Source organism: Mercurialis annua, linkage group LG6 (assembly GCF_937616625.2).
Source record: "Mercurialis annua linkage group LG6, ddMerAnnu1.2, whole genome shotgun sequence".
NCBI classification, from domain to species: domain Eukaryota; kingdom Viridiplantae; phylum Streptophyta; class Magnoliopsida; order Malpighiales; family Euphorbiaceae; genus Mercurialis; species Mercurialis annua.
Window position 1 is genome coordinate 42,513,084 of NC_065575.1, and position 12,734 is coordinate 42,525,817.

General features: G+C 27.6%; 1 protein-coding gene across 1 annotated transcript; it reads left to right on the plus strand.

Annotated features, from left to right (window-relative positions):
- Nucleotides 1-3,142: 3,142 nt before the first annotated feature.
- On the plus strand, nt 3,143-7,037 carry LOC126653863 (protein indeterminate-domain 12). The gene is made up of 3 exons (XM_050347844.2): nt 3,143-3,682; nt 3,777-4,173; nt 5,899-7,037. The coding sequence occupies exons 1-3, from the start codon at nt 3,550-3,552 to the stop codon at nt 6,770-6,772; spliced, it is 1,404 nt and encodes a 467-aa protein (XP_050203801.1). The 5' UTR covers nt 3,143-3,549; the 3' UTR covers nt 6,773-7,037.
- The last annotated feature ends 5,697 nt before the right edge of the window (nt 7,038-12,734 follow it).

Consider the following 12,734-nt stretch of genomic DNA (forward strand, 5'->3'; position numbering starts at 1 on the left):
TTTTAGATATCCTTATATTTTTAAAGTTTTATCTATCTATACTTTTTTAAAAAAAATTATCTTTATGTAATCCTTGTATTTCATTTATTTTAGATTTCTAAATCATATTTATGGACAGAGAAAAGCATGCGTTACATTGATCACTGTGAAACGCGTACTGAAATCGAATTTAAATGTCCATCTAACTCGACATGTTAGCAAAATATGTTACATTATCAAACCTGAATAGGGACTATATAAAAAAAAAATTATAAGTATAAAGGTATATTGAATACAAAAATTTAAAAAAAGGGACTAATAATTTTTTTCTAAATATAAGGACTTTTGTCATTTTTGATGCAAAAATTATTTACCACTTAACTGCAGCTAAAGTACATGCTTACAGTTTCCGTCCATGAAGAACTCATTAAATAGAATTGAATAGTATGTGGACTTAACGAATAACAAACATTAAAGAGATACTAAATAAACCCAAAAAAGAATCGTCAACAAAAAGAGTAAAAAAAAAATACAAGGGTCTGTTGATGGGTTAAGCTAATTTTTAAATGTTAAACTCTCAATTACTTTTTTTATACCCACTTTGAATATTCTTTTATTTTCTGTAATTTTTGTTTAAAAGAAAGGGATGAAAGGGTTTTGTAATAATAATTCTTCATGGCTTTAGATTTGGGTTTGGAATAAATAAAAGCTAACAAAAAAAGATGAAGAAAAGAGAAGAAGAGACCTTCCAAATTCTCTCTTGGTGGGGTTTTGCATGAGCACTTTCACCACTAGGATGTGTAAGAATAATTATAAAAGAAAGAGAGACAGAAAGAAGAGAAAATCCTCTACAAAATAATGAAAAACAAGAATACATTTAGATTCCATTAATCAATTCAATAATTGAAAATAATACTAATAATTTCAGAAGAACATCCAATTGTATAAATTTCCACATTTTAGAACTATGTTTATTTTCTCTAAAATCATTCAAAATGTATAATTTTTTTTTTCTCAAATAAAGAACTCCAAAAAATTAAAATATATAAAAAATATATAAAATATTTTTTAATAAAATTATAGTAAAATTATAATAAATTATTAATTATGGTATCATTCAACTATTAATATCACTACAGTTTGCTTAATTTTTTTATTTTAGAAACTAATTTGATATTTTAAGTAAACGATAAGTTTCTCGATCTGATATGGAATTAGATTTATGACATGTCATCAATTTTTTTATATATTATTCAATCCAGCCAAATCAGCGCACCTCCCACATCAACTCAAAAATAAATTACCTAAAAATTATTAATATATATATATAATAATTTTCTTCAAAAACTATTTGAAACATAATAATTTTTAATAATATATTAGAAACAATTAATTTTTAATTAGATCAATTCATTTCATGGCATATTACTTTCATAGTTATATGAGTTAATTTTACAATTGAAGAAATGTAGAATTTTTATGGTCTATGAAGACAAAGTCTAAAAAATTAAATTTACTATTATTGAATTAAATGATTTTAATCAAAAAAATAAAATTAAATAATTTATTGGTTACATTTGAATTAATATAGAGAATTATAATCAAATTTCCATAATTAATAGAAGCAAATTTATAGTTTAAATTTGGATATTATTTTTTACATAAAAGGTCTTATGTTTATAAAGTTCTCATTTATAGAGGTTTAAGGTATGAGCTCGTTTGACCTTATAATCTCAAAACTTTAGACTAATACAAAGATCAAAAGTACATGTAAGTGCATACTAATAATAATAAAGTAATGTTTAGTTTAAAAGAAAGAGCATAGGATGTGAAAAGGAAAGGATTAATAATGTTAGTTGTGGAGTTCCATTCAAATCAACCCACTTTTAATACTTATGGTAAGCAAATAAAAAACCCCTCCTTTTAATACTTATCATTCCATTCAAATCAACCCACTTTTAGGGTTTGGGTGTTTTATAACAGCAACAAAGGAAAAGACAGAAAGTGCCGACGTCACTCACACACAACCAAAAATAACAATAATTATAATAATTATACAAAAGAGAAAGAAAAAAACAATTATTAAAGAAATAATAAAGATAGAGTTGAAAAATAGATTGTAGAATCGTTATCATTCTTGGGTTTGCTAACTTTCATTTAATTTTTCATTTTGTCACTAATTTGCCAACCCCTCTTCTTTAGTCTGCCACTATAATCATAACTTTTCTGTACATTATTATATCTACAAGACATAGAGCTATACTTATGATATTTCCATATAGGGTTATTGGGTAATGAAGAGGTTTAGAGAAAAGTAAGAATAATAATAATAATAAAAAGAAACCCATCTATAATTTGGTCTTTTTCATGTTCGATAATTGAGGTTAAATATTTTTACCAATATATAAAAGTTTATTATGTACCATAAACTTGACATAAAAGGAAAATTAAGAACAAATTTATGGCTTTGAATAAAAATATCCACATGTTGATTATTTTGGTTTATTTTATCCACTCAATCTACAGGTTCATTATTTTAGCTTATTTTATCCGTTCAGTTTTAAATTGTCCATTTTTTTATCGTCTCAGCTATAAATTATCTAGTAATATTATGACATCTCATCCCAAAAAGTTAAAATGAACCAAAATGATCAATTTATGGATGTTTTTGTTCAAAATCACGAATTTATCTTTAATGAATATTTTGTGCTAAATTCAGAGACAAAATGAACTTTTATTAATTTTTTACACTTACTCAACTACAAATATTTTATAGAGCAATTATCATCATTTTATTTGTTATATATTAATAATAAAAAAATTATCTTTACATCAACAAGAAATTATGGTAGTAATTCAGACTAAAAATATTTATATATGCTATAAAAAAACATTTTATAATTATTTGACGTTCACATATTGCTACATAAACCTGAATTGCTAGAGTAATCTTCCGTTGATAGAAAAAAAATACCAATTATCAAAATATAATAAATAAAACGATGATAATTGTTCCGTAAAAAGTCAATAATTTAGTAACCTCAAAAAACTTTAACCCTTGATAATTGCATGGTATGAATGGTTTTAGCAACAAAAGAGAGAGAGAGATTGGAAAAAAGATATTTATATATATATATCTGAAATTAGGTTACAGTGTTGCTCAGACAAGTAATCCATGGCATATAGAAATAGATAGCGACTTGAAGAATAAGCCATCATCATCATCATCATCTTCACGAGATTTTGCTTTTGCTACCCAATGAATGATGCCTTTCTGTGTCTGTATTTCACTGCCACCTGTTTTTCTTCAAACCTAATTTGTTTAGTTCTGTCCAAACAAACGCTTAGATTCTCTCCATTTTTCTTTGGCTACTAACCCTAGTTTGTTCTTATTCATCACATTTTGAACCTCAGCTAGCGCTAGATCTTTGTTTCAAACCTTTAAAGTTAGCATTTGGTGAATTTGTTGAGAGAATATAATACCAAAACAAAAACTAAAAGAAAACAAAAACAAAAACACCATTTTCTTTAGTTTGTTTTTCTTTACTTGGAGTTTTCTTCTTCACAGATATGTTCTCTGCAAATATGTCCAATTCTACTTCTTTATCTCATGACTTTTCCTCTTTAAATCCAATTATTTCCTCAGCTATATCTTCTGATCAACCCAAGATCAAGAAAAAACGAAGCTTACCAGGAAACCCAGGTCAAATTCTACTTTTTCTTTCAAGATTTATAAACTTAACCATTATTTCATGTTTAATTAACTATATATGATCTTGTTCTTGTTCTTGATGCAGACCCTGATGCTGAAGTGATAGCATTATCACCAAAGACTTTGTTAGCTACAAACAGATTTGTATGTGAGATCTGTAATAAAGGGTTTCAAAGAGATCAGAATCTCCAGCTTCACCGGAGAGGACATAATTTGCCATGGAAACTGAAGCAAAGAAACAGTAAAGAAATAAAAAAGAAAGCTTATGTTTGTCCTGAACCGTCGTGTGTTCATCATCATCCTTCTAGGGCTTTAGGTGATCTTACTGGTATCAAGAAACACTTCTGCAGAAAACATGGAGAAAAGAAATGGAAATGTGAAAAATGCTCGAAGATCTACGCTGTTCAATCTGATTGGAAGGCTCATTCTAAAACCTGTGGAACTCGGGAGTATAGATGTGACTGTGGAACCCTTTTCTCCAGGTATTTATATGTATATTTTTCTTTTTTAAATTTGAAAAACAAAAATTAAATGCTCTTTTTGGTCTTTATATCTTTATTAAGTTGTCTGAAATTCCCAATATTTTCATCATTTTGGACTGATTTTGGATTTCACAGAAAATATTGGTCTTTTGTTTAAAGTAGGAAGTCTCATGTCATTTTGAAATGGTTTTAATATTTTGTTTCATTATTTTAATTTTTAATTTTCGGGTACTTAGTAAGCTGTGTCTGCATGGATCTGAAAGGTTTAAATGCAATGGCAGGTTGCATAGAAGTGGTCACTAATACAAGTGTCTGTTACTGATGACAATTACAAGAGTAACTGAAAGCAATATCTCTGAAAATCTGAACACATTTTGAATACAACAAAAAGATATAAAAATTTAATAATAAAGGAACAATCAACTTAATCTTTTGTTTTATATAATCCATTTTTTGTTTTGTTTTTCATAATCCAAGAAAAAAGATTTACATTTTCTGATTCTCTGTCCTTTTATTGAATGCTTAAACAGAACTAATTATGATTTCTTGCTTGTAGTTCAAAATATCTTTCATTTTAATGCAATGTATAAATTTTTTTCCCTACTGAATCCTGATTTTACCCCTTTTGGTACTTTGTAATCAAGTAGACTTCAGTGTTCAAAAACAATGATGAAAATCTCTGGTTTTTCAAGAAAAAGTGAGAGGAAAAAAAGCTTAAGTTTATTGCTTTTTGGGGTTTCATGGCTGATGAGAAAAACGACCCGTGATAATATTTTCATGAAGCATGCTACAATTTTTAGATTCAGAAGTCTCTGGCCCTTTTCATCATTATGAAAAAGAACTGAGAAAATCTGCAAAAAAATCTGATTTGCTTTCAAATTTCCTTTGAATATCCATCCTTTAGGTAGTGTGGTAGTGGATTTCAATTTGCATATAAATTTCTTGAAATTTTGAACCATATTATCAGCCTATATACTTTCTTTTTTTTCCATGCATGTATAGACATTTATGAGCGAGTCCACTATAATTTTGTGGATTGAATTTTGGGTCTTTCTACTTTAGTTTTGACTAAAAAAAGACAATTCTACTTTTGTGTATTATAGGCTTTATGATATTCATCTATTCTACTTCATGCATTGTCTCTCTTCCTTTTCCTTTCTATTTGCTGCATTACATTAACTAGTGAAGAACCCAAAGTCACTAGAAAAAATGAATTTTTCTGCTAATAATTATAACTCATTTGCTAAATATATTATAATTTTAAAATTTTATCAGTTTATATATTTTAAGTTTTTACTATATATATTCACAACTCTTGATTTGATGATAATATTTTTTTTGATGAATGCTATGACACAATTTTTTTTTTTGATGAATGATATGACACAATATTTTTTTTTTGATGAATGATATGACACAATATTATACGTCCAGCTGTATAAAATTTATCTTATTTGGCATATACAACATTGCAATATGTCACTTACAAACTAAACATGAATATATTTAACTACCTATCACTTACAAACTCAACATTAGTAGATGTATTTATTTTGTCAATTTTCATAAACTTTATGAGAGTTTTATTATTTTAATAAGTCTTACGAGTGTCTGGTCCAAATTTATTGATCATGTTTTATTTAATTTCAATATATTATTACATTGCTTTATTAATTAATTTCATTTTTATTGTATGTGCATGGAAATGTTTCAAAAAAACAACAGGAAGGATGGCTTCATAACACACAGGGCATTCTGTGATGCATTAGCAGAAGAGAGTGCAAGACTTTCAGCTCATCATCAATTACTTTCACCTCCTCCGTCTCTTCTTCTTCAACAAAACTCTCAATCACGTCATTCTCTCTTCTCTCTCCCTATTTTGCCCCTCAACCCATGGGACCCACCTACGCCACCTCATCATCCTCCTCATCATCAAAACCCTAGCAATAACAACAACAACCACAACCCTAATAACGTGGTTCAAGTTAAGTCGGAAACCAACCATTTCCACCTTCCTCCGCTCTTCCAAGAACCATCTGCGCCACCACTTCCGCCACCAAGCAGCAACCACAAGGGTGGTGGACCTGGCGGTAGTAACTTGATATCGTCATTACCTCTCCAAACCCTATCAAATGCGGCCACGTCAGCTTCATCTCATCACCTGTCAGCCACTGCACTACTTCAAAAAGCTGCAACAATGGGTGCAAGTCAGACCTCTTTGGGTCACAGCCAAATGACTCAGTTGGACATGGGCGAGTTAGGAGCAGTGAGTCAGGTTACTGCAGATAATTCAGTGAGTCATATCTCTCAGCAACAGCAGCAGCAGCAGGGATGCTACATGGGCATTAATCTCGCCACGTGGCAGAAGAATGACCGTTTGACTAGAGACTTTCTTGGTTTGACCAGTGATCATCATGGGAATGGTGGTGGCGGTGGTGGTGGTGTTAACGTTAGCATGAATGTGAGGGAAATGCTAACGTACACAGGGGGAGTAGGGTTACAGCATTACGGTGGTGAGAGAGACTGCTCACTGTTGAAGCCTAATGGTTTTGGGTTCGGTCAGCCACCTGCGACCTCGGAAACTTGGGGGGATTGCTAAAATGGTAAATTAATCAGAAATTTGATTCAGTAATTCACCTACCGGAATGACGAAAATACCCCTGACAATCGACTGCCCTTCTCCTAAGGAAACAAAATTGGCTAGGGCTTAGAGGAAATTAATCCTAGCTTTTCATATATTGTACTATTATGCATCAGCAAAACATCTTTTTGTTTTTCTTTGTTTTGTTGAATTTATTTCCTAAATATGCTCATAAGAGAGGTTGTTTCCTTTGCATCTTTACTAATTAATTAGCTTTGTTGCACCGTTTGAGTTAATTTTTGAAAAAAAATTATTTATTAATTTAAAGAATTTATGGATTGGATTGAATTGAATTAAAACTAATAAATCTATAAAGATAATTAGCACAATAAATATAAAACAAATTTATCGACTCACAACCATAAATTATTGGCTAAATATATGATAATTTTTAACCTTCTCGATTTAGTTGATTATTTTTAAGTTTTATAGCATATACTCACAACTAATTTAAAACTAACGTGATGCAATGTTATAACTCTAGATATAAAATCTATTTTACTCGGTATATATAGTACATCGTCATGTCAGTTTTAAACTAGATATTAATATATTTACTTCAGACAAAAAATAATATAAAGGTCACATTATGAATTGTGTGGAAACTTTAACAAAATAAAATAAAATTATTGATACTATATGATGTATATTACATTATTGTTTCTGGTGATACGTGAGTGTGGGGACTATGTAAGTATTTTTCATTCACATGCAGAAAATAAAAGTCAATCATGCATGAGTATATAGATTGATGGATTATTATATTATCTATTAATTTCATGGCGAAAATTATTTTGGTAATGTCACATCTTTGTCTCGACAGCTATGGTTTGACAAGGCAATAGTGCAATTTGTAATTGCATGCCTTGACGACAATATTGTGAGATGAAAATTCTTCTTTTTGTTCATTATTGTTGGTTTTTTTTTACAACTTTTGTCTTGTTTAAATGAGAATATTGCCAAAAGACAATTTGAATTCGATGGGCCAATTTTATAATTCTAACTATTATTATCTTATAATGATGTAAAGTAAATCTTTTTTTAGTTCAACTCTTTATTTGTCCATCATAACTTTCACCATCTAAAGAAAAATTAATCTTTGATAACTAAAGTTTTATGTTCTAATATAGAGTTAATTACAAAAATAAAGTATATGAACTTTAATATATTCTATAGTTTAATAGAATTTTCAAGGCTTGGTTGCTTAAATAATCACCAATTTTTTTAGTGTTTTGCAATTTTAACATGAACTTTCAATTTTGACAATTTTAAAAACCAACTTTTAAATTTTTGCAACTTTAAACATCAAGTGATTTTCATCCAAAAAACTAATGATGCCGGATCAGTGTTTTTCCAATGTCCGGATAGGCGTTTTTTTGTCAAATTAATGGCTTAGTGTTTGAAATTACAAAAAATGACAGTCCATGTATTAAATTACCAAAATTAAAAATTATATTGCTAAAGTTTATGATTTTTAAAAGCAATTAAGCCAATTTTCAATTGTGACAATTTAAAATACTAAATAATATTATAATGGAAATGTTATATGGACATTGTCTTAAATATTATCGTCTAACTATTTGATCGTTCATATCAATATGACCATTATCATGTGTCCCAAATTATAAAAATTTATTTATATTTTAAATTGGCAAAATATCGTCTTAAAATGATGAATTAGAAATCTTTCTGTTTTCTTTTTTTCTCAACTATCCCTTTAATTTAGAAATCTTTATACAAGGATCACATATCAATCCTTCATTAAGATTTTCTATTTTCAAGAGTCTTATTTAATTAGATATGTAATCTTTTAATTTTAATTTATATTGATTGTCCATATTCCAAAAGGTACATAAATTAATAGTCTTAATTCATGAATGAATAAAGCAAAGAGAAAAATAATAATGCTGCAATGATACATACATACACAAATGTGATCATTACTCTATGAAGTTAGAGACATGTATAATTGGGAGAATATGCAATGTACATGCATGCAATAAAATTACAAACACACCCTCAAAGTTGTATATAAACGAAAGATGAAAAGAGTAGTTTAAAAGGCAAAGGTGAAGAGTATATTCTTGGAATTGAATTAATCAAAGATAAGCTAAGTACTAGATGAGCTTAGCATGTTAGTGAAAGGGACATACCTTGCACTCTTGGGTCCGATGTATAGTTTACCTGTGTATATGCATATGATAGGGATGTAAGCGAGTAGGCTATTCGTGAGTTATTAAAGATCACAAAAAAATTCAAAATTAATTTGAAAAATTTGAGTCGAGCTCGATATATATATATATATATCAAATATTATTTCTTGGCAAGTCGGTACATTGAATTGTCATTCAGTGACAATTGATAATGTGAAAGCCGGAATTTACTCCGTCATTTACACATCATAATGCACCATTTTAAAAATTCCAGCTTCCCCACTACCAATTAATTTCACCTCATTTGGTGTATGAATTTGCCCAAAAAATGGTAGCTGGTGTCTATATTTACCAAATTTTATTAATAACGTTGTAAAAATATATGTAGTTCGTGCATTTATATACAAAAATAACCAATGTTTTTAATATGTAAAATCTTACAAATTCAACAGCTAAAAGAACTACTTATTTAGGTAGTTACTACTTACTAAAGAGGTCTCCTTTGAACTTTTTGTTTGTAACCAATGGAAACAAACAAATAAAGCAGAACCTTATTTTAAAAAAAATTCAATACCTCACTTTTCTCCGCTAAATTAATCATATTAATACATTCACATTGACAATCTAACAAGACAGTGTAGATAAACTCTTGTTTATGAACGAGTCATTATCATGTTCTAATTTGTTTGCATTAATTATCTCGAAATTAGCAATGCAGAATTTGTGTCAATTGAGACATTCCTATAAAATCATACTCCCTCCGTTTTTTTAGTTGTCAATTTAATCAAATAAATTTATATATATTTATTTGTCCATTTAAAATTTTAAAATAATTTTAATTATTATTTTTCAAATTTATTTTTGAATTTATCCTTTCCTAATAAATGACTATATGACTCAATTTATAAAATATTTATTAAAGAGTAAGGTTATATTAGTATTTGCTTTTACTCCCTCCGTCCCGTTTAAGAAGGGACAAATGAATTTTGCACAAATATTAATAAAATAAGACAATGTTTTATTTTGTCATGTCTACCCCTATTAATTAGTATGGTTTCTCCTAATAATAGAATAGTTGTATTGTAAATTGAGTTGCATTTAATGCATGTTAAAATAACTAAAGGGATAAAAGTGAAAGTTCAATATAAATTGGCACAGAAAACACGATATGACCTTTTTAGATGGGACAAATAAAAATGGGATATGTTCCTTCTTAAACGGGACGAAGGGAGTATAATTTAAGATAAAAAGTCCACTTTCTTAACGTGTACAATTTTGGCTAAATGGACAACTAAATACAAACGAGAGACTACTTCATAGTGAAAACTTATAAGGAATAGCAATTTCCAAGAATTTCTTTTCCTCAGCTTTAGGCTAGCTATATAGTAAGGGAAAGAAAATAATTTCGAGAATTTCAAAGAAATGTAGCCTTTTGTAAAGAGTAAATAGAGGCTGTAAAACCTGTAGTAAGCGTGAGTTCAAATTATTAAAAAAAAAAAAGTGAAACTAAGATGATGTGATTTTATGTAAATTTGTGCAAGTGTTATGGTGGTCCGATAGCACATACATTATGAAAGTGGTACTAAACTCAAAAGAAAAAAGAAAAAAGAAACTAAGTTAAAGAATAGAAAATGAAAGAAAGAAAAAAAGAAAAAAATGTCAACGATTATTAAAAAGAAACCCTATATAACTTTGAATCACAATTCTTTTACATCATCACAAATTCTTTTTACTATATGTTCTTTATCAATTTCTGTGCATATGTCCCCATATCATACAGCCTTAATTTAATTTAACCTTATATTATAGTATAAGTATATTATATACATTGTTTTCATGACCCACCAAGTCACTAAATAATTTGTCTTCCTCCCTTTTTCTTATGAAGAATTATCAGTTACAATCTGCTCAAATGGTGTACTCCCTCCGTTCAAATAGAGTTGTCCACTTTATTTTTATTATACAATTTAAGAAAATATAATTATTGTTATGGAATTTATAAATTTTTCTCTGTTTTTTTTATTATACCCTTATTTAATGTGGGTACACTTTCAATTTACTTTATTAGTTGAATTTAAATAGAGATAGAATAGGAAAATTGGTTTTTAAAATTGTTACTTTTTGAAAGTGGACAAGAATTTTCGGACAAAAATATTTAACAAAGTGGACAACTCTATTAGAACAGAGGGAGTAAATGAAAAAAAAAATGAGAGTATCTTCATAGTTATCATGAAACCAATGAAGATCTTATGAACAATAAAATTTGGTCCTTACAATTTCACATTTTAAATTAATTAGGAAGCAAATAAAAAAGATGATGAAAATAATTTATAACAATAACTTAAGATATAATCTAGTATCCTAAAGTTAATATTATAACAAATTAGTCCATATTTATAGGGGGTGAAAGCAAAATAATTTTAGACAACCCACATATGTACATAATTCACACTTTCATCTTATTGTTTGAAAATTAAATGATAAATTCTTCTTTTTTATTTCTATTAACATTATAATCGTTATGTTTATTATTGATGTTAATCAAATAATTAGTCAAAAGATTTAATTAAAATAATTAATTTAATTCTTAAATTTTATTTTGACACAAGTATATATAAAAATTATAAAGTTATGAGCTTTAATTAATAATCCATTTTTATTTATTATTATTATTTTGCATTTAAATTTTTTCTTAATGTTTTTAATTTTCTTATTTCATTTACTTTTTTAAAACTTAAAACTTAAATAAATATTAAAATATTAAAAAAAGTTAATTAAAATTTATAATTTTTTTATACATATTAAGAATATAGATTTAAGAACTAAATTGAACGTTAATTTTTTTAATTAAGTCATTTGACTTAGTTGACTGACATTAAAAATAAACGGAAGGACTAAAATGTTGATGAAAATGAAAACGGAAGACCATATCGTTTGATTTTCAAATAAGAGAGACGGAAGTCTAAATTATAACATATTTGGAGAACCTAGGAGTAATTTGCTAAAAACCATATTTTTTTACCAAACAAACATTAATTAATTTATGAAATTAGATAGAAAAATTCTTAAAATTGGATTGATTTTTTCTCAAATAGTAAGTTGAGACTAAAATATAATATTTTATTTTTATAAAATAGATCCTTCATCTGTTTTATTTTCTATTTGAATAGGATTAATTGCAAATTAAAATCACAAATTTTAGCGTGATATGCAATTACAACACGGAATTTGAAACATGGCAATTTCAATATTCAACTTTTATTTTTTTGGCAAATTGAAACACCAACTAATTATGCAACAACAAAAACGTTGACGTGGCTAGCTGTATATTATAATGTCTATGTCAGCATTTTTTAGCTCGATGTTTTCATTTGTCAAAAAAATGAAAATTGATGACTGAGATTTTCGAGTTTAGAAGTTCGTATTGTAATTGCAAATCACATCAAAGTTTATGATTTAATTGCAATTAATCCATTTGAATATAATTAACAGAAAACATAATATTATTGTACCAAACTATCTATTTTTAATTGATAATATATTTTCAAAAAAAAAACTGATAATGTATTTGACATATGACAGTTTTTAATACATGGATTCATTTTCCCTATTGTAAAATAGAAATCTAAACAATAAGGTTAATATAGGTTAGCAGAATTGTCTTTGCATGTACATACAATTCCAGAAAGGTGGCGTGCATAAACCGAACCAAACTGAAAACGAACTATCAAATCAGATCATTGAAGTTTGATATTATAACAAAGTTT

Excerpts from the sequence above, each read along its gene's own strand:
- LOC126653863 (XM_050347844.2), top strand. The coding sequence starts at position 3,550 with ATGTTCTCTGCAAATATGTCCAATTCTACTTCTTTATCTCATGACTTT. Across the intron at positions 3,683-3,776 it reads AAGCTTACCAGGAAACCCAG|ACCCTGATGCTGAAGTGATA; the intron begins GTCAAATTCTAC and ends TTCTTGATGCAG. Across the intron at positions 4,174-5,898 it reads TGTGGAACCCTTTTCTCCAG|GAAGGATGGCTTCATAACAC; the intron begins GTATTTATATGT and ends AAAAAACAACAG.